Source organism: Archocentrus centrarchus, unplaced genomic scaffold (genome assembly GCF_007364275.1).
Source record: "Archocentrus centrarchus isolate MPI-CPG fArcCen1 unplaced genomic scaffold, fArcCen1 scaffold_26_ctg1, whole genome shotgun sequence".
Classification (NCBI taxonomy): Eukaryota; Metazoa; Chordata; class Actinopteri; order Cichliformes; family Cichlidae; genus Archocentrus; species Archocentrus centrarchus.
In genome coordinates, this window is record NW_022060256.1 from 7343138 (window position 1) to 7365338 (window position 22201).

A 22201-nucleotide genomic window follows, 5' to 3' on the forward strand; every position below is an offset into this window, starting at 1 on the left:
TCAGAGAACATAACTTTGGAGCACTCAGCAGCAGTCCAGTCCTTTTTGTCTTTAGACGCTTCTGACGCCGTCTCTGTTCAAGAGTGGCTCGACACGAGGACTGCGACAGCTGAAACCCATGTCTGCATACATCTGTGCGTGGTGGTTCTTGAAGCACTGACTCCAGCTGCAGTCCACTCTTTGTGAATCTCCCCCACATTTTTGAATGGCCTTTGTTCCACAATTGTTGTACACTTTTTTCTACCACATCTTTTCCTTCCCTTCGCCTCTCTATTAATGTGCTGGACACAGAGCTCTGTGAACAGCTAGCCTCTTTAGCAATCACCTTTTGGGTCTTGCCCTCCTTGTGCAAGGTGTCAAAGGTCGTCTTTTGGACAACTGTCAAGCCAGCAGTCTTCCCCATGATTGTGTAGCCTACAGAACTAGACTAAGAGTTAATTAGCTGATTGGAGTGTGGCACCAGGTGTCTTCAATATTGAACCTTTTCACAATATTCTAATTTTCTGAGATACTGAATTTGGGGTTTTCATTAGTTGTCAGTTATAATCATCAAATTTAAAAGAAATAAACATTTGAAATATATCAGTCTGTGTGTAATGAATGAATATAATATTGTTAGCCTAATAGCATAATTGCCTAAGTCATATTTTGGCCAAAATTGAGATATCTATCTAAATGAATCTACACTCTTAGCAGAGTAGAATTAGGTAGGTGTCTCAAAATGTGCCAAAATATGACTTAGGCAATTATGCTATTAGGCTAATGATATACAAGTTTCACTTGTTGAATTGAATTACTGAAATAAATCAACTTTTTCATGATATTCTAATTTAATGACCAGCACCTGTAAATGTCTCTATAAGGCATAAATTTCTACACAAGTTAGAAAGGTACCCATAACTCAGAAATATCCTTATAGTATAGAAATGTCCCCATAATACAGAGACGTTTCATGGAGACCATCTTGAAAACTGTATAAGTAAGAGATTTTTTTTTCTGACTCAGAGGCTCCTCCCACCACCCTGACAGTCCCAGTGCATGCTGGGAAATGTAGTCACTGCCTCCTCCTCCACTGTGTCCCTGCGGATGATGTCAGTCTCTGTCTACCTCCACGGCACTGTAACTCCAACATGATGTCCTGTGGAAAGCTGCTAACTCCTCTCTGAGCCAGCTGGAGTTAGGAGGTTTTCACGTTGTTGTAACATTAGACGAATAATATTACGCATAAAGGTATTCTGTTTCTAATTTAAGAAAAAAACAAACAGCCAAGAGTGTCACTGAGAATGCATTCAGGTGTTTGAACATCACCGTTTTCTTCGTTAATGCTGATTTCATTTTATATGCCTGAGAATCGCCCTGCAGAGACTTCATGTCTCAGTGTTTGTCGCTCTGTGGTCAAACAGTTTTTTCCGTTTTTCTGACCAGAATACAAACAGTCTGCAGGAGCAACAGGTGCCACAAACCTAAAAAATTAGAGACTGAATTGATTTATTAATTTATTAATGAAGCTTTAAATTTAACTAGAATATTCAAGCAAAAAAGGAAAGAACAAAGTAAACATCTTATTAATTCTAGGGATAATTTTTAAGGGTCTCATGTGTCCACATTAATGGGAATTAATAGTGACATGAATAAATGATGAATAAAGGAACTGTGCATTCACATACATTTCATTTCAAAAAGCCACTGTAAGTGATTTCATTATATCTTATATAAAAGTACTTTGTCTTGTGTTCATGTACCAACACACATTTATGCAACATCCCATTCTTCTGTGCAGATGTGTAAAGTGTATTAGAAGCACATTTATAAAATATATATGTTTGTGTCATGATCACAAATATACAGTTAATGACCATATATTTATGGCACAGCATCACATCTATAGAGATTATGTTTTTATATGGAGTTCAAAGAGAGAAATGTTTTTATGGTTTAATTACAGATACAGATATTTAATCTACTGTCACAGAATATTACGTTTCACATTTTGTTTAAAAAAATCTAAAACAAGACAAAAAATATTCATCTATGAAAAGTTTGCATGTTTTTTTTTCCTCTTTTACTTAATAAAGATCAATAATTTAATTTTAAAGCTCTCCATAATGCAGAAATGTCCCCACAAGGAATGTCACTCAAATCTCTAATTCACCTTTTCATTTTCTTTAATTCTTTGTCTCTAAAAACAAATGAAAATATAATTTTAACAATTTTTTTTTTTTTTTACAATTTAGACTACATAAATTACTTCCTGTGTCCTTCACAATAAGAGCACTGATAGAATTGTATTTGGCCACACCTTTTTTCCAGAAATGAAGGATTATTGAAAATTATTATACATACTAAAGCTTAGGAATTAATACAGCAGTGAGGCAGCAGGAATGAACCCAAACAGTTGAACGTATAGATGTACAGATCTTTTTGTTCCTCGTAGTTTTTGTTTAGTTTAATGTGAACGTTCCTCTTAGTGCAGCAGACTGGGATTATATGAACATTTCTTCTGCTCTCAGATCTGATTTTTTTTTTGTGTCTACTTTTTCATGTTGGTTGATTTCCAGCTGTTTAAAACTGCCCAGAGATCAGCAGAGTATATCTCAGGTTGTCCCTTGCCGTGTCTCTGCTGGCTGATTCTCTTGAGACTCTCTTTTATTTCTGAATCTGCTGATCCGACGTGAACTCTGCACTCTGATCAGCTGACGCGTAGCAGTCGAACAAACGCTGGTTGTAGTTTGAGATGGCTTCACGCTGTCATTCTCAGTGACGCTCGGCTTCACACCAGTGCTGAATCAGAGGCGAGCTGCACCAGTCACTTCACACCTGGATCACATCAGTAAAATGGCATCAGTAAATCAGGTTTCAGTTCAGCGATGAGAGTTTAACACAGGTCACCAGATTATGAGCTCATTCTTTTTATTTAAATAGAGAAACATGACTGCTGAAGGAGATGCTCTGCAGCTCACAGCAGACAGCAAAATATGCAAACTGTTATACACAAAGACAACAACAAATCCAGAACAACAGGAAGTTCTAAACATAAAACTTTAGAAGTAATTGTTTCTCAGGCTCTCAGTCAGTTGAAGACTTTAATTTGACAGATTAAAATAGTTTAAATGTGATGCTGTAATATCCAGAAACATAAGTGTTTACATCTGAGAAACATAAAGGCGCTTTATTTTGATTTATTTAAACTGACTGGGGAGGAAGAACTCCCACTGAACAGGAAGAGACTTCCAGCACCAATAAATGTGCACTTCTGAAACAGACACAGATTCACAGATTGCTGTCGACTCGAGTCCTCTGAGATTTAAAAATGACAGCAGGAACTAAATATTTCCAATAAATATGTTCCCCAGCAGACGAGGATATGATCGCTTATTCCTGTCCCTCGTCATTAAACATAATGTGCTGTCAAGGTTGATCATTTGATGTTTTAAGAATTTAGGGGTAAATGAGTGAAAACTCTGGATGTCCAACAGATTCTGCTCTTTCAGAAAAGCTTCAGGTAAAACCGTTTATTAGTTAAGCTGTTGCTCAGGTTCTCCTGGCTTTAGGTAATGTTTTAAAACCTATCAAACATCTGTAAAACAGGAGCATTTGATGCCAGTTAAACATTTAATTATTTATACCTTTAGTGATGTAACCATTTTAAATATTATTTATTAGAATAAAAGATTAAAAGTTGTTAAAGCCACAAACATATTCTCACAGCTGATGCTGAGAAATTATCTTTTATTTTGAAGTTGGTGAGCAACTTCAAAATAAAAGACTTTAAACATGAAACTTATTTATCAGTTCTGTTGATATTACAAAAAAGTTGATCAGTGTTGGTGCAGCTCAGCCTAAACTGTGTCACAGACGGTGACATCATGCTGTGATGTCACCGTCTGTGTTGTTGATGCTTTCTTTACTTTGTTTCCGATGTAAACACACTGTACAGATGATGGTGATGATGATGATGATGATGATGATGATGATGATGATGGCTTCACTGCTGTCTCACCTGTAAACTGAATGGAGGTCACTTTGATAATCTGCGGCTCTATACAAAAAGAGGAAGGGTCTTTTTTTGTGTTCACATTTTACTTCCTGTATCATAAACACTGAAACTGTTGAAGTTTCCCTCCCTTCCCCCTCTGTTGACCTTTGACCTCCTTCAGCTCGGCTGGTGTTTGGTTGTCTGAAGGTATTTTGAGACATGTAGCCACTCGAGTCAAGTCGAGATTCAGCGATTTTATTCTGTTACACTTCCTGTGTCAGACAGGAAGCGAGGTGTTGCTGTAAAGCTTGGCGTGTAGTTTGGTTCAGATTATAGCAGCGCCGCGTCATCACGTGAACATGTTTGAATCCATGAAATGAGTCGATGTTTGTGTAACTGAGCTTAACCTGCCGACCCGTCACACCTGTACAGCATCGATCTGCCGCCGACACTTTCAGTAATAAACAAATATTTGACTTTAAACGTCTCTGTTGTTTCCTGTGGATCCATGCATTTTCATTCTTCTGTGATTGTTGAATATACAGATCTGTTAATTACCCTGAAAAAACCTGAATACGGGTCGGGTCCATAATGTGCTGGACAGAGAAACCGCTTTTGTAATCTTGCCTCTGGGCAGCAGCACAGACTTTAGCTTTTATTCAGAGATGTAACGAAACATCTGCATGAACTGTTCCAGCCATTTTTACACACTGTCCCCAGAATCAGTCGACCGTCGACTGACAGCAGTTTCATGTCCAGGTGAATCCATGAAGCAGATAAAATATCTGAAGTTGATTTGAACATGTTGAATTGGTATTTATAGCTTTTCACTGTAACTTTAAATATGAAGTCAGTGTAGGTGAGGGAGGCCATCTCAAATAAACCAATCAGAGAGCAGAAACTCACTGATTGGAAGGACTGCACTGAGCAGCTCAGTAGCACCAAAAGGCCCTCAGCCCTCAGAAGGCAGCTGAAGTGCACGATGGCAGAATTATTTCCATGGTGAGGAAAACTTCAGCATCTAACCAAGTCAGGAACACTGGACGAGGCAGAAGTATCACTGTGAAGTTCTGCCACCAAGAGACGCCCTCATGGATGGAAACACAGAGTTTACAAACCTCTGGTTACACTCAGGAACAGGAAGGTCAGATTAGACTTTACCACGAAACCTCTAAAGACCCTGCACAGGTCTGAGGAAAAATCTTTGGACGATCAGGATGAAGCAGGAAAATTAAAGAGAAGTATGGAGCGATAAAGCTGATGACAGCACATCATCTGTCTAACATGGTGGAGGCAGCATTATGGTGTGGGCATATAGTGGAGCCAGATCACTGGTGTTTATCGATGATGAGGCTGCTGAGATAAGCAGCAGGATGAACTGTGAAGTGTACAGGGCTATACTCTGCTCAGATTCAGACACATGCTGCAAACTGATCAGAGCTCCACAGAGAAGATGATAATGAGCCAAAGCAAACTGCACAAGCAACCAAAGAGTTTGTGAAGGCAAAGAAATCGGATGATCCTCAATGGCCGAGTCAGTCCCCTGATCTCAGCCCAGACGAGCAGTTTTTCAGTTACTAAATACAAAACTGAATGCAGAGACCCACAAACAAGCAGCAGCTGAAGGTGCTGCAGGAATGGCCTGCAGAGCATCACAGCATGTGGTGATGCCCGTGGTTCTTCAGGCAGTCACTGTCATCAAGTATTAAAAATAATGCTCATATTTAAAACTGTTACTTTGTCCAGTTACTTTTGAGTCTCTGAAATGGGAGGCTGTTTATAAAAATGTATTTCCTGAACAGTTAAACTTTAGTTAAACGCCTTCAGTTAAAGCTGAAAGTCTGTACTTCAATCTTGACTCGGGGGGGTATTGGTGGGGATTTGGGAGTGATTGGTAGGGAAGTATTTTGGAGGTAACTCATGGGAGGTTGGTTTTGTGGTTTCACATGGGGCTGCTGGTGGGGCAGTTTAATGGTTTGGCTGATATTAGTTGGGGATGGATAATTTTTTGTGCTATTTGAGAGTTGTAGGGGTATTTAGTGGGGAGTTCAAGGAATATTTGTTGGCATAGTGTCAGAAGTATTTAGGGTATTTGGTGGGGAGTTTTAGAGGTATTTGGGGAGTTATGGAGTTAAAGGGTATTTTGTCGGGGTAGGAGTGATATTTTTTAGCCATTTTTTTTCTTGGCATGGTTCAGCTGATCCTCTCACTGCCTCTTGGATTTATCAGGGGCCCACTGAACTAAACTGACTGAATATAAATGAGATCAAACAGCTCAGAGAGGAAAGTGCTGCTAATCATCAGTCACAAGGGACATCTCACTGCAGTGAAGCATACTGCCGACAGCTGCATTAGGATGGGTTCATCATCAGGATGTTCACTGCTGAGGTCTGACCCGCAGTGGGGTATTGGTACTTTTATTAAAGGTCATCTAACAGTTGATCTCAGGACTGAGTCCTGGAGTTGGCTGAACTGTAATAAACCAGTTTGATCCGGTGTCTCAGTCACGTCTCCGCTCACTGTTTGGTTTGGCCTTCCTCCTTTTGTTTGATGTTTCTCCTGCACGTTTATCTGGGCTCAGAGTCAGACCAGGTTATGGCTCCATTTCAACACGAACTTTAACTTCAGTTATTGACTCTGCATTCAAACTGGAGTCACAGCAGGGGGTTGTGGGTATTGTAGTCTCTCAGATAAATGATTAATCATCATAAATATGTTGTTAAATAAGGATTTATTGGCAAAGAAAGGCAGCAAATGGACAAGAGTAGGGGGAGCCTTGAGAGATTTAGGAGTGTGTGTGTGTGTGTGTGGGATCTGGGGGTATTTGTTGCTGTGAGTTTCTGTCTGTGGCTGCAGCTCCAAGCTCAGCAGGTGTGTTTAGTGTGAGAGGCCTGATTGTTGACTCTCAGTCTGAAGGTCAGGGTGTGATGCGTCCACTCAAACTCAGCCGATCGCCTCTGACTGCCTGCTGTGATTGGCTGGGCCGGCTGTGTGAGGAGCTACACAGACAGAGGAAGAGGCTCCAGGTGTCTGGTCTCCAGCGCAGAGGAAGACGAAAAGGAGCAGAGAGGTGAGTCAGAATCTGAATTTATGATATGAACGGTCACTTACGAGCTTTTCGCTGCCTCCTGCGTCAGAAACCTGGTGTCTGCAAGATGGCAACTAAACAAACAAACCAGCAACTCTGTTCACAAAAAAAAAATGCAGACCCTCCACGGGGCCTGCCCTCAGATTGGGATCTGCCTTCAGACTGTTCTGGTTTAAGGTTCCTGTAAAATAATCCTGTCAGACACAGTGTGTGTGTGTGTGTGGGGGGGGTATTTCCTGTCCTCCTCTCGGTGGTCGTCACAGTAACCCTGAAGCCCTTCGGCGGTTGCCGTGGTAACCCGGTGTTATTTCTGGAGCTGGTAATGAAGCGGAGGAGTGAGGAAGACGAGGAGGAGGCTCTCTCTCTCCTCCATGGAGCATGTTGAAAAGGTTCCAGGTTTTTCCTTATCTTTGACGGGTTTTTATGTTCTTTAAAGGTTGTTGTGGAGTTCTTGCAGTTTCTACTCACACATCTATTTCTGTTTTTTGTCACTTCAGGCTCATTTTCAACAAAAAAGTAAAATCAGTTCCATAATTCAGAAATAAAAACACTCAGAGGGTGTCAGTTCAGTCCGCTCTGTCGGGTAATCCAGTCCGAGACTTCCTGCGTTCTGCTGCTGGAAGAGCTGCTGGTTTCCGCAAACAGAAGTTCAACTTCGAAGAAGTTCAATTCAGTTCAGTTTAATTTCATACGGCTGCATCCATCTGCAGGGCTCCTGACCCCTGACGGGGTCACAGAGAAACCTGGAGACAGCGGGGAGAAAAACAGGAAGAAACCTCCGACACAATGTTAGTGCAAGAACTTCATCTGCAGCACTTCAACCAGAGAGGCTTCCTTTCCTCTTATCTTCAGTTTTCTGCTATGACCGGCTTAGATATTAAGTTGTAGTTTGAGTTAAAGTGCGACTTTCAGCAATGATCACGTTAGAGAGACCATCAGGCAGGTGACCTCCTCTCAGACTCATGGGAGGGGGGGGCACCAAATACGATTGAAAAAATGTGCAGTTACTGGAACTTTGGTGGATTTTATCTTCAGGTTTCTGAACATAAATTTGCCCACAGACACCCCATCCCTTCATCCAGACATAGAGCTGGCGGGGTGGGGGGGTAATAGTTGTTAATGAGAATGAATATTTTAAATTTAAGACAAAGTGCAGTTACATAATGCACCACCAGCATATTGCAGGCTCTGAATAATGTAATGGTTGAAATTATTGTGGCCCTTCACCTGATGACATAAACGTGCTCTCTGCACCATTTTTCATGGATGGTTTTTAATTTTAATCTGTGAACAGATTCATATTTCCCCCTTCCTTTCCAGTGCCCACTCAGATCTACTGAGTGACCCTCTGTGTGTCCCCACCCTCAGGTTGGAGTCCACTGATGCAGAGTATTGTGGAGCTTCTGGCTTTTACTAATGTTTCTGTTTCTAATCTGCAGCTGAGGTCCACCTGAGCACCAAACTCCTGCAGGACCTCCTGGACCTCTCACCTCCTCAGTCTCTTCAGGATCATGTCTTCATCTCTCAGCACATCTGAGCCATCAGCACTCAAACGTTTCTGTTTGTGGCTCCATCGCTGCGGCCCCCCTCCTCCTCCTCCTCCTCCTCTTCCTCTCCCCGTCAGCTGTGGCAGCCCCCCCTCTCTGTCAGCGTCACGCCGTCTCCCCCTGCTGGTTGTCCTGCTGCTCTGCAGTCTGCTGCTGATGGTGCTGCTGTTGCTGTGGAACTACCACTGTTTGTTCATCTCCGGCCTCTGCTGCCCCCCGGGGGAGGATTACGAGGAAGGGGGAGATGTGGGGGAGATGGGGTCGTGACCTGGTCACACTTGGAGACCTGGGAAGCTGGTCTGACTTATCCAGTCCTCTTCTGTCTGCTGTGCTAAATCAACACTGTGAAACAAGTTATTAATAATAATTAAAAAACAAACACATCAAATATTTTCAGTTTTTATGATGCAAAAAAATTTTACACCTGTGAAAACAGAATAATTTCAAAAATGTGATGTCGCTGTAAAGATTCACTCATTTTAAATATTTAAAATGATGCATGCTGCCATCTGTTAGTATGACAGAAATCAGATTTTATTTCTTTTTTAACCTATGCAGGTTATGCAGAAGGGGCGTGGCCTGTGACCTAATAATGAAAGCAGCATATAAAAGATGGATCTGCATTCTGTTCAGTGGCCACCAGGGGGCGAATTTCTCTCCCATTAACATTTTTTTTTTTTTTTTTTTACTTTTACTGCATCAGAGCTGGTCAGTAAATGAAAGTAAATTTAAATTTAAGGTGAGCACATTGTCTTCCTCTTTATCTCCTGCTCCTGAGGAGAACATTCATATTAAACATATTCCTGCTCCGTAATCGCTGAGCTTCACATGCTCTGAACACTCCAGTTATCACAGGGTCTTATACTCTGGAATCTATGTGATACCATAGAGAGGGGATGTTTTTATATAGTTATCCAGACAGAGTCGGTCTCCCTGTTGTTTAACCTTCCTGTTTGTGAGGGGCAGCCAATCAGAAAGTTGTCTTAAAGGGGGCGGGGCTTAATAAAGTCTGTTGTAGCAGCTGCTGCTGAAGAAAGTAAAAGCACCGCAGTATCCTGTTCCTGTGTGAAAGGCTGCACCCACAGGTTACACATACCTTAGCCTCTTCTTCAGACTAGAATATGAATACCTGCTCAGGTAATGACCAGGTTCACTGTGGGCCATCCAAGCTTATTTTAACACACACACACACACACACACACACACACACACACACACACACACACACACACAAACTCGGGAAATGTGTTAGAGCAAGCATCCAAAAAACAGGTTGCAGACATGTTGTTTCAAACCCTCCATTACTGCACTATTCCTGTCTGACAGGCTGGCGTCACACCCCTGCCAAAACCGCTGCTGCTCGTTTATTTTCAGAGCTTCCCTGTGAAGAGGCAAAGCCACGCAAGTGACAAACGAGCAGACTCACGGGGAAACCCAGGGAGATCGCAGCATCAGGAACCTCCCCAAACACACAAGCCCACATTCAAGAACCCTTAAAGCTTTCTGAGACCTTTTCAGTGACCTCTGAGGGTTCCTGGAGAACCGGAAGGGTTCCCTGTGAACCTCCTGGAGGACCCTGGGAGCCTCCATACTGTAAAACTCCAGCTTCAGCCTCAGGATGAGTTTAACAGCTGGCATTGTTTTTGGTGTTATGGGGGGGAACAGGCTGGCTGCATAGCTGCTGAGAGGCTGTCAGGTGAGACAAAGTGAGACAGGAAGTCAGAATGCTGCACCTTCAAAATAAAGGCTGTAACATGTTAGGAGTGTTTCTTTAAAGTCTTTCTTGCAGACTGAATCTGACATTCTCTGTCAGTGAAACCAAATGCTGCTTTTTACCTGCGTACACAAACACGCAGCTGCTGACACGTGACTCGCTGGTTTGTGAAATCCTTTAGAAGTCTCCATTTAACACTTCAGCTGCTGCCATGTTTTTGTTTGTCATTCCAGAAGTGACCATATTTGTACTGAGCATCTCTCTCTCTCTCTCACTCACACACACACACACACACAGGTCCTTGCACCTTTCACATCCTCCTGTCACTCAGTAAACTGGAGCTCTGCCTTCATGGACAGTCTGTTAGTCCAGTGAAGCGCACAGCAGTCATATTATTGGTCAGACAATTTCATTAAAAATGCTCCAAAGGCTCCAACAGCACAAACACGGTCCGGAGGTCTAGTTCAGGGACTACAGTTATCTTAGTTGAAGCCTGGCTGACAGCTAGCAGCTACAGCTGACTGTGTCACCATACCTGTCAGTTAAAGAGGCCACGCCCCTAATAATGCAAACTTTAAACAGGTGAGTTATAGAAACATCCTTCTATAGCTGCTAGATTAAACTTTATTAATCCCTTTAGGAAGATTCCATCGGGGAATTTAAAGAAAGGGGGAAATTAGCTACAGAGACCAAAGCAGTTTCTGAATCAGGCTGTAAAAATGTTTATTGTTGTAAAGTTGGACAATTTAATTTTATTGGTGCTAAATTCCAAATTTAATGGCCTGAATATCAAAGTGCGGCTTCTGTACAGCGCATATTGGCAGGATTTATTTTGAAAGATGAAACCGGAACCTGTGCGTGTTGTTCTGACACGCCTAACGGTGTGTGTGTGTGTGTGTGTGTGCGCAGTGAAGTAGCGCGAGCGGCTCAGCTGTTCAAACCTGCAGACGGACAGGAAATAAAGTTTGTCTGGGTTTGACTCTCAGAGCGGCGCAGCTGCGCCTTTACCCCGTTTACCCATCACTCTACTCGAGATTATACCGGGACTCTTCCCGTCTTTTTGTCGCTGTTTCTCCCTGAGACGAATGTGACTGTCCGTTCTAACCCCTCGGACAGACAGACGGATCTGCGGTTCTCTTTCTGGTCCTGTTCCCGGCCAGAGAACTGGGCCGACCCGGTACTACCGGTCCAGTGTCTGTGGAACTGAGTGGAACCACGGAGCGGGTTAAAATGCGGATTCTGGTCCTCCTCGGTCTGTGTCTGACCCTCCACATGTGCCGAGCCTTCCCCAGGCAGCTACCCGGCCTCAGCACCGACCCGCTGTTGGACTATGACCGGCTGGATGAGGCGCTGGGAGGCGACGCTGGGAGCTGGAACGGAACCGTTGGGGCGGGGGGCTGCGGGCCGTGCGAGCCGGACCTGTGCCCGGAGACCCGCGGCTGCCGGGCTGGTCTGGTGTTGGACCCCTGTGGCTGTTGCAAGGAGTGCGGGAACCTGGAGGGGCAGGCTTGCGACCCCGGGAACCGAAGTGTGTTCTACGGGCTGTGCGGGACCGGGCTGCGTTGTCAGGCGGACCCTTGGTCCGCAGGAGGAGGAAGAGGAGGAGGGGAGTATGAGGAGGAGGAGGTGTGCGTATGTGAGGAGCAGGAGCCGGTCTGCGGCAGTGATGGAAGAACCTACATGAACCTGTGTCAGTTCAGAGAGGCCGCCTTCTCTAAACCGGAGCTCCACACCGCAGGGAGGGGGCCATGTAAGACAGGTAGGAACACCTGGCTGAAGGTTACCTGTAGACCTGCTGCAAGAACCGCAGTTTCCACTTTTCCAGACAGTGCAGAGAGAAAATGTCTCTTTCCCATCACTGCAGATGTGGAACCAGTTCTGCTTCGAGGACTGGTTCCACATTTCAGCAGGAAGTTCTGGCTTTCATCTTTGGTTCCAGCACAGTTCTGAAAATACGGATGGAACTAGTTTTAGGTGGGGCATGGGGACCACTTTAACTGCCAATCAAGTAATCAGCTGACAATAACCAGCAGATATTCTGATAATCAGCTTGTTGTCTCATCATTTGTAAAGAAAAACATTCAATTCAATTTTATTTATATACTGTAGCGCCAAATCACAAGGTGCTATATATTGTAAGGTAAAGACCCTTCAATAATTAGAGAAAACCCAACAGTAAAAACGACCCCCCTATGAGCAGCACTTGGTGACAGTGGGAAGGAAAAACTCCCTTTTAACAGGAAGAAACCTCCAGCAGAACCAGGCTCGGGGGGGGGGGGGGGGGGGCAGTCATCTGCTGTGACCGGTTGGGACTGAAGGGAGAGCAACAGGACAAAAGACACACTGTGGAAGAGAGACAGAGATTAATGAATCACATATTCTCCATTTAGAGCCTCTCAGAACAGCAGAGTTTCCTTTAGTTTTGTCTTTTCTCCTTACAAACAGAATATTCTGAGTTCTTCAGATTTCAGAGGGAACACAGACCGGCTCAAAGCTGTTCCTCCTCCTGATCAGTGTAAAAACACCTGGACTTGAAAAAACATCTAAATATTTCCACAGAAATGAGTTCTCATCCTGTGGACGCTTGTTTCTGCCGCCCATCCATAACGCGAGCTATAAATGGTGTTTTTTTCTTCTGCTTTGTTTCAGTGGCGTTGCTAAGAAAACAACCTGGAAATAACTTTTGAAGGGACGGTTCACCCCAAATCAGACTTTCCTCTCGCCTGTGCTGACATTTCAGCTGCCTTCTCAACAGTGTAATGGAGCCTTGTGCAGCTCAGAGTACCAAAAATAGATGAGAAAAGCTCATCAGCGATGTGTCGTTGCAGAAATAATGATCTGGTTACTCAAAACAAACAAACAAAAAAGAATCCAGAAACCTTGCGCAGGTTCATGCAGGATCTATTTTCTTCCTGTCGTCTACATCCGCCAGTCAAAAGACGCAGGGAGCTAACAGTACAGCTCAGCTTAATGGGTGTAGTTTGGTCCTTTTTTTGGTGCTTTGAGCATCACTCAGCTGCAGTATGCTGCAGAGAAGGCTGACGTCTCCAGACTGGAACAGCACAGGACAGACAGGAAGTGTGTGCATTGGATTTTGTGGTGGACTGTCCCTTTAAAGCCGTCTGCTGGTTTCTTCAGGCTCTTGCTGATTTCTTCTCATCTATTTTGAGATGCAGCTCAGTCGGTGGAAACCCAAACGGGTGTTTTTCACAGTTTTGTGGCATTCAGTTAAAAATGGAAACACAACAGATTTCCAGTGAGAGATGACCTTGTGTTCCTCTGCCTCCCCTCCTGGAAAACTCTTAGAGCATACAGGATATGGCTGCTCGGGAATGGTCCTGATCCACACGGATGCATCACTGACGCGCTGTGGGGGCCCAAGGGCTCCAAAACCCAAGATGCCAAACTTGACCTAAAACCACCAAACTGCAGGGCTGTTTGGGTACGGAAGGTCAGAGGTCACCTCGTTTTCTTTCAGGGCAGAAGCCATGCTCGTGTCGCTTTCATGGTGTGTGTGTGTGTGTGTGTGTGTGTGTGTCTCTATCTGTCTGTCTGTTATATAACATTCTGTATCCAATAGCAGCTGTGGCCAACCGGCATGTTTCTACTACCGTTTGTGTATAAAAGCATTTCTGTACACACTTTATTTTAACATTTTATCAATATCAACACTTATATGTGAAAATATTTTGTGATATTTTCTGTTTGTATCTCAGAATCCCCTCAAACACTCTGGCAGGCATAATGTGCTGCCAGAGTTTACCTCATGATGGCATACTGTGAAGTACGTTTATGTAAGTTTTACGCTGTAAAACTCAGTGAAAGGTATGGAAGCTTGTTTTCGCCACAAAAAAAAAAATTGCCATCTGTAACTCGAAATTTTGAGTTATTTTCTCGAAATTTCAAGAATATAACTCAAAATTTTGAGAAAATAACTTGAAAGTTAAGTATCTTAAATATTCATGTTAATAACTCAAAATTTTGGCATACCACTACCAATCAGGAAGCGACAAGAAAGAGGTAATTTCCTTGTTACTTGGAAGCAGATGCTGCCAGTGCATGCACACTCAAAATGGGGTAGCAACAGTATCAGTGAGCTAGCAGTTTCTAGTAAACGTGAACAAATTGTCGGCATGTTTTTGACAATCAACGGTCAAAATGTCTTCTGGCAAAAAAACAGCTGCATAAAAAGTAAGGAATCAATGTTTTCATGTCAATCTGTTGGACAGCTGATACCTTCAGCTTCCTGCTTCCGGTTAACAAGGAAATGATGCATGGATCACGGAGCTTTCTGATTGGCAGCGTTGAGTCAAAATTCGAGTTATTAATGTGAAAAATTGAGATACGTAACTCAAAATTTCGGTTGACTAACTCAAATTTTCAAGAAGACTTGAAATTTTAAGAAAATAACTCAAAATTTTGATTTAATAACTTGAAATTTTGAGTTATGCATGGCAATTTTTTTTTTTTTTAGTGGCAGAAACAAGCTTCCATAGAAAGGAGGTCGATACAGGTCGATGATTGAGAGCAGCTCACATCTGTCCAATGATAGCGATGCTGAGGTGAGGTGTTGAGAATTTCCTGGACTTCTCTGTCAGTACTGTGTGCTGTGTTTGCACAGTTAGCTGCTGTTAGCCAGCGTTAATGGAACTTTATTTGAGGCGGATCTAACGCTGTTAAGCACTCAGACACAGAGCAGATAAACTCTCATACGATGTGAGAATGTAATCAAACTGTTTATCAGAGGCAGTAATTGCGACCATATCGAGAATAAAGCATCTTTATGTATGTTTTATGTCAGAGCTTTCAAGCATTGAAGTCACATGCTATTGCAGTATTGGGAGTATTGAGTATAAATACATTGAACTGATAGAGTGATCCTGTGAATCTAAATAATGTGTCATAAACATTTCTGAAATCAGCAAACACCCATTCTAATAATTACTGCATACCTACAGACGAGAGCTCCCACTCTCAACAATGTGAGCAATTCATTTGGGTCATATTTTCCTCCATTCATCATTAGATTGATCTCTGTTTATCACAATCCACACTGACTCAGTGACTCACAGCACTGATGCTCACGTCTTTGTCGGGAGGAAATTGATGAAATCTGTACTTATGACCTGTCCTGGGGTCAGTGGAAGTCTTGCTGTTATTGCTGCAGTTGATGACCCAGCAAAATCGAGCACCTTTGGTGGTCGTTCTCACAGACATTCAGGAAACATTTGGACACTCAACGCAAAACACACTGAGCCTAACACCACACAACAGACAAATACAAATGGTGGCCTTAGAAGTCACGTGATTTGCTGGGGCCATGTCGAAACTCAAGTTGCTCAGTCTTCCTCAATCTCTTGTCTCTGGTTCACTGTAGTGGGTTGGTTGAGTCAGTGGATGGAGGGCAGCAGGGGGTCTGGAGGTGCATCAGTCAGATCTTCGAAGTTTGAGGACTTTGGGTCCTGAACAGACTGAGCCTGGACCTGATGTGGTCATTAGAGTCTGAGACCTGAACCAACACTTCAGCTGTAACTTGACTTCTGACCTTTTATAAGATCCTGTGTGACTCACCTGTCTCTCTCATCTGTTCCCTCTCACCTGTCCCAGTCCCGGTCATTAAGGTCCCTCCTCACAGTCAGGTGAATGGGACGGGCAGCAGTCTCGTGTTTCTCTGTGAGGTGTTTGCATTTCCAATGGCGTTAGTCGAGTGGACAAAGGAGGGACGAGACATCATCCTGCCCGGAGACGACCCGCACATATCTGTTCAGGTGCACATACACCTCAACTTGTAGCTCCGCCCCTCTATGACAGATTTCAGTACCCGTCTGATTTCCTCTGTCTCGCAGTCTCGAGGTGGTCCTCTGAAGTTCGAGCTCTCCAGTTGGCTTCAGATTGAGGGGGCAGAGCCAGGGGACTCTGGGACCTATCGCTGCACAGCTCGTAACAATCTGGGAATGGCCTCAGCCTCAGCTGCACTGGGAGTACTGGGAGCAGGTGAGACAGGTGTTTCAAACAGAATGAAGAGAAACTGAAAGAAACACCCAAAATTGTGTCCTCTACCCATCTCTCTGACATCTCTCTCTCTGTTTGGACCTGTCTCTCTGACGTCTCTCTCTCTCTGTTTGGACCTGTCTCTCTGACGTCTCTCTCTCTCTGTTTGGACCTGTCTCTCTGATGTCTCTCTCTGTTTGGACCTGTCTCTCTGATGTGTCTCTCTTTGGCTCTGTCAGAGGAGCTGTCGTCCTACCTGTCTAACAGTGTTTCTGAGAGGAAACAGCTGATGGACGTCACAGACTATGACCAGGACTTCTACTAACCCTCATCATGTCACTTCTACCATGCGGCAGACAGTGAATGCTGCATCACGGTGAGATGACGCAGAGACTTTTCTTTTGCCGTCTGTGATGTAACCAGAGGACAGCGCTCTGAGGATAAGCTAATAAACACTAAAAAATTGATTTTTCTTCTTCTCTGTGTATGCGAACATTACTTTGACCTCACATGGGGCAGTGATATTGAAATTCAGTGTTTCTATGGGCATTTGAGCCTGAGTCTCTTGTCAGATCTGTCAGTGTGAAAGTTTTTATTATAAATAAAGGTTTAAAAAACTAACTTTAGTTTATGATTTTTGAGACATTTCATTGACATACAGATAAATGTGTTCACATAGAACACCCGAGGTTTTGCCTGCTAACAGATCTTCATGCTTTTACTCATAGAACTGAGGTTACAGCCAGATTGTGCCTCCTCTTTGTCTTCTGATGTCTGTAAAGCAGTGGCATTCCATCAGGACAAGCAAGGCAAGCAATGCTTGCCCAGTTAAACGTAAAAATGGGTATTTGAGTAGTTTGCCTGCTGCCATAGTCGCCATAAATAGACAAGAAGTTCGAGTGCTAAGTTATCAGCTAATGCTAACTTGTTTGGATAGCAAGTTAGCAAGCATTCATCAACTGTATGGGAGCATCACACAGACATGTGTACCTGCTAATCAGAGTAACATCCAAATTTCACTCAGCAAAGCTGGAGCTCATCCTTCTTGGATGGTCTGTTAGTCCAATGCACTGCACAGCAGCCATATTAAAAATGCTCCAACAGCACAAACATGGTCCAGAGTTCCGGTTCAGGGATTCCAGTTAACTGAGGTAAAGCCCCATGTGTCACCATCCACCTGTCAGTCAGAGGCCATGCCCCTGATAAACCAAACTTTATTTAAACAGGTATGTTATAAAGACACCACCCTCCCCCATACAGATGTTATGAAGGGGGAAATTAGCTACAGAGACCAAAGCAGTTTCTCTATCAGGCTGTAAACATGTTTATTTCTGCTGGAAAGTTTTAACATGTGAGTCAATGGGGACTGACTTACTGTGGTGCCTCTGCTGGACTGCAGAGAAACTGCAGCTGTGTTGATTCATGTTTCAGCCCTGGAGGTTTAGAGAGTTTCATGTTCTTAGTAATTTCCTTTGTAGTGAGTTCTTAAAGTAGCAGAACAGCATAATGTATATAGGATCAGCGTAAAGTACACTTTGAGTGGTGATAAAGGAGCCGATCACCATCATCAGGTTTGAATCTGCAGCAGCAGAAACAGCAGGACTGCCTGACACAGTCTGATAGCTGAAGGGCCATCTGAGGCTAACAAAGGGTTGAGTGTTGAGGAACGTGGATGGAGTCTGAGGCGTCAGAGCAGCTGGAGCTCGGCTGTTGCATTTCTGTTGGTTAATAGATTCGCCACATGTTGCTTCGGTTTCCTGTGAATGTCAGACGGATGGATGGAGAGGATTTCATTACTGCTGCTGGTCTCAGAGGGGCTTTAACTTCCAGGGATCTAAATCTGGTTCAGTCCGGCTCATTTTGAGGAGGTCCTGCAGGCTGAGGAGCTACACATCATGTTTATATTGTTCAGCAGTTTCATCTTAAATGCATCTAAAGAACATGTGATCATCTCTGTGGGAGAGCATTTGCATTTCACAGAAGTGTGAAATGCAGGACTACCAGACTAAAGAACTCTTTCTTTCCCACAGCCATTAGACTCTTTAACGGCTGAGCTGGAATCTTCCTCATAGACACCGCTGCACTCCTGTCACTGTTTACCTGTCTACATACAGCTGCACTTGTATGTTCAGACCATTTCTACATGGACTATTTCAATATAGCACATATGCACAATGTACATAATTTGTTATTCAGAGAGACTTATTTATTTTTATTTTTATTACTTCCGCCAAGGAGGTTATGTTTTCGGTTGCGTTGGCTTGTTTGTTTGTCTGGTTGTTTGATTGTCAGCAGGATTACCCCCAAAAGTTATGAACGGATTTCATTGAAATTTTGTGGAGTGGTTGGAAATGACAAGAGGAAGAAGTGATTAAATTTTGGCAGTGATCCGGATCACGCTCTGGATCCAGGAATTTTTTTAAGGATTCTTCACTATTGCGGGATAGGGGGTTATTGTTGTCTGGGAAAGATGAAAGATTATTTCACAGTATTTAGATACACGTATTACAGCGTCAGTGACCCTATGGCCTTGGCGGAGGTTTGTGCTCTCTGAGTGCTTCTAGTTATTATTATTATTATTATTGTTATTATCATTTTTCTTATTGCATGTTTAATTTGATCTATTTTCTTGGTATTCTAATATCCAGTGTGGGCAGCAGAGGAAGAATTTCATTGTACAGGGAAACAGTGTTTCTTTACTGTGCATATGACAATAAACACAATCTTTTGATTTGCTGGCATGGAGGGCCAACATTCTGGAAGTGATGATCACACAATCATTTTTAAAAATGATTTAAAAGGGAGCAAAGGATAATTTATGAGATACGAGAAGGAATTAAAAAAGGCAGCAACACTTTCAGCAAAACAACCTTTTCTGCCATGATTGACACATTTCAGCAACTTTTCTCGATCTTGGTCAAAGTCGTGCTGATGTTGGAGATGTGAAATCGCCCTCTGCTGGACATCACTGTTGGATTTCATAACAAAGGAAAGTTTGTCTTCAAGAACTTTTGATCTTCTCCTTTTATCAGTTAGAACAAAATGAAGTGAAACAGATAACCGATAAAGAGAAGAGTAAGAAGGAAAGCAGGATGAGGGTGACTGAAACTCTTCCACATGCATGACCTCTTCTGTAGTTCTCATCACTCTGAGTGAGCTGTGGTTGCATCACAGCACCATAAGCTGACATGATGGTCCAGAAACAATAAGTTCATTAACTGAAACAAATAAGACCAAATTGAAATGTAACGGCTTAAAAGTGTGTTTACATGTTCTAAATTTTATTCTTCAATGCAAAAATCTGATCGCCTCACCAAGTTTTTCCTGAAGTTGACGTCACAGCTCAAATATGGAGCGGACTTTGTGAGAAGCATGAAAATGAGCTACAGGAGGTGCCTGAGATGAGGTCATGGGTGATGAGTTCTTTAGTTTCTGAAGCCTCTGCAGCCGTGGGGAGAGGTGGTTAAACTCTCTAAATAAGAAGGGAAGGAGCGTCAGTGCTTCCTTTATTACCTCGTTTAGCAGAGGAGACAGCAGAGCAGAGGAAATGCCATCCCATAATTCATAGCGATGTGCTATGAGGTTGTTCGTGAAAACAAAACATCACATATTTGAGGTGTTGAGTAACAGTGTGCATTAATGCTATAACCATAACAGGCTGTGGCTGAAGGGGTGCAGTACCCATTTCAGCACATGAATTTCATAACATTTACCAGCAAGTACCTCCAGGGGGCGCTGTCGCCCTCTGTTTGAAGAAAGCATCAAACGCAGGGAGGACATTTCCATCACACTAACCTCTGCAAACATATCTGCTCCTGAAGGTGCAGAATTTTCAAGTAAGGACACGATTTCTGGTGCTGCTATTTTTGTTTTCGTGACCAATCACGGGGTGGCTGCGGCTCAGGAGGTGGCGTGTGCTGCCTTCTAATAGGACGGTTGGCGGTTCAATCCCCACCACCTCCAGCCTGCGTGCTGAAGTGATCTCGTCTAAAATACCGAAGCCCAAATTGTCCCAGATGCAGCCATCAGAGTTTGAATGCGATGGTCAGAAAGTGCTTCTCCAGATATTTTGGCTGCACTGAAGGACATCAGAGCAGCAGAGGGCTTCCCAGATTTACAACACATGAACATGAGAATAATTTTCTACAGTTTTCACTCAACTTTTTTAGGCATAAATTGAAACTGCGCGCATCTGTCTGCAGACTTCTGGACTTGCAGCGTATCGGTTTCTTCTTCAGAGGATTTTTATTTTGCAGCCAGAATGAAAAACAGATTTTCTTGTGAAAGATGAAAGAAAAATCAGCAGCAGGCGGCGGTTCATATACTGTGTGTGTCTGAGAGGTCTGAGTCTTAGACTTGTCTGGTCCTCAGCCTGAGACCGATCTGAAAGGGCTGTTTGATGGTCCAGACCAGGGGTCTTCAACTCCAGACCTTAAGAGCCGGTGTCTTGCACCTTTTAGATGTGTCTCTGCTTCAACACACCTGAGTCAAATATAGAAGTCATTAGCAGGACTCTGGAGAACTTGACTGCATACTGAGGAGGTAATTCAGCCATTTGATTCAGGTGTGTTGGATCAGGGACACATCTAAAACCTGCAGGACACCGGCTCTCGAGGCCTGGAGTTGAAGGGTGCGGGTCAGGTATCGGACGGCGGTCCACCCAAAGAAGTCTGTGTTAGTGTGTGTTACATTTAAGGTCATTTAACCGGAAACCAGCTCAGGTGGAAGCCGTTGATCTTCATGCGTGTCCTCACTGATGTTCTGTGTTTCTGAGGCATCGGTAAGCCGGGCTTCAGTGAGCGCATGGTTACAGGTCTGAATCTGTCTGCGCCTCACAGCAGAGATCAAGCCAAAAAAGGAAAATAAGTATTCATGAAAAAAATATAAGTTACACTCATCTTTTATTTGTGCACATACTAATTTATTTCTGTCAACTCACGCAGGGCTCTATCAGATCAAACAGATTACTCATCAGCAGATGAATAGATTTCACACAGAGGCGATGGCGTTCCTCAGCAGGCTGATTAAACAGCTCCCTCCCCGTCCTCGCTGCTGGACGGCTGATCCCGGGCAGCAGAGCGCTGCTGCTGCTGCTGCTGTTGCTCATCCCTTTCTTTCTGTTTCTGGCCTTTTGCTGCAGTTGGCAAAATCAGTATTGTACATGATAATTAAGGGTTAATCTGTACTCAACTCATTTATAATATTTAAGGAGAAAAATGATAAAGGAAACTAAGTGACCTGGAGCTGACTGTAGGTGCACATTCAGGTTTTGAATGTGTGGTGATATTTCAGTGGGACGTCGCACACAGACACACACCTCGTGCTGCCCCTCATGGCTCTCAAACTCTGTGTTCTTTCATTTTGCTTGCACCGCTCATTTCAAAGTATTTTAATTTCATAACAATGACAAAGTGTGGGCAGCACGGTGGTGCAGTGGTTAGCACTGCTGCCTCACAGTCAGAATAACATCTGAAAGGTCTGGGTTTGATTCCACCTTGGCCCAGGCCTCTCCCTCGCTCTGTGTGGAGTTTGCATGTTCTCCCCGTGCTTGCGTGGGTTTCCTCCGGGTACTCCGGTTTCCTCCCACAGTCCAAAGACATGCACTTACTGGGGTTAGGTTAATTGGCTACTCTAAATTGCCCATAGGTGTGAATGAGAGCATGAATGTGAGTGTGAAAGGTTGTCTGTCCCTCTGTGTTGGCCCTGCGACAGGCTGGCGACCTGTTCAGGGTGTACCCTGCCTCTCGCCCTATGACAGCTGGGATAGGGTCCAGCCCCCCCCGTGACCCTGAACAGGATGAGCGGAAGCGAATGGATGGATGGATGACAAAGTGGGCAAATGCTATGGTTACTCGTCCGTCCAGTCCAACAAAAGCAGGTCGGAG

At 43.7% G+C, this 22201-nt stretch overlaps 1 protein-coding gene and 1 long non-coding RNA gene across 2 annotated transcripts; both read left to right on the forward strand.

Annotated features, from left to right (window-relative positions):
* Positions 1–6893: 6893 nt before the first annotated feature.
* LOC115776032 (uncharacterized) lies at positions 6894–8999 on the forward strand. Its single transcript, XR_004019414.1, has 2 exons — positions 6894–7046; positions 8504–8999. It is a non-coding gene; the product is annotated as an uncharacterized LOC115776032 (long non-coding RNA).
* Positions 9000–11235: 2236 nt separating this feature from the next.
* Positions 11236–16895, forward strand: kazald3 (Kazal-type serine peptidase inhibitor domain 3). The gene is made up of 4 exons (XM_030723619.1): positions 11236–12084; positions 15933–16093; positions 16172–16319; positions 16556–16895. The coding sequence occupies exons 1-4, from the start codon at positions 11556–11558 to the stop codon at positions 16639–16641; spliced, it is 924 nt and encodes a 307-aa protein (XP_030579479.1). The 5' UTR covers positions 11236–11555; the 3' UTR covers positions 16642–16895.
* Positions 16896–22201: the final 5306 nt, after the last annotated feature.

Bases quoted from the DNA above. Each gene is read 5' to 3' on its own strand.
- kazald3 (XM_030723619.1), top strand. From the start codon at position 11,556: ATGCGGATTCTGGTCCTCCTCGGTCTGTGTCTGACCCTCCACATGTGC. The intron at 12,085-15,932 runs GTAGGAACACCT...CACCTGTCCCAG, and splicing joins GAGGGGGCCATGTAAGACAG to TCCCGGTCATTAAGGTCCCT. The intron at 16,320-16,555 runs GTGAGACAGGTG...TGGCTCTGTCAG, and splicing joins ACTGGGAGTACTGGGAGCAG to AGGAGCTGTCGTCCTACCTG.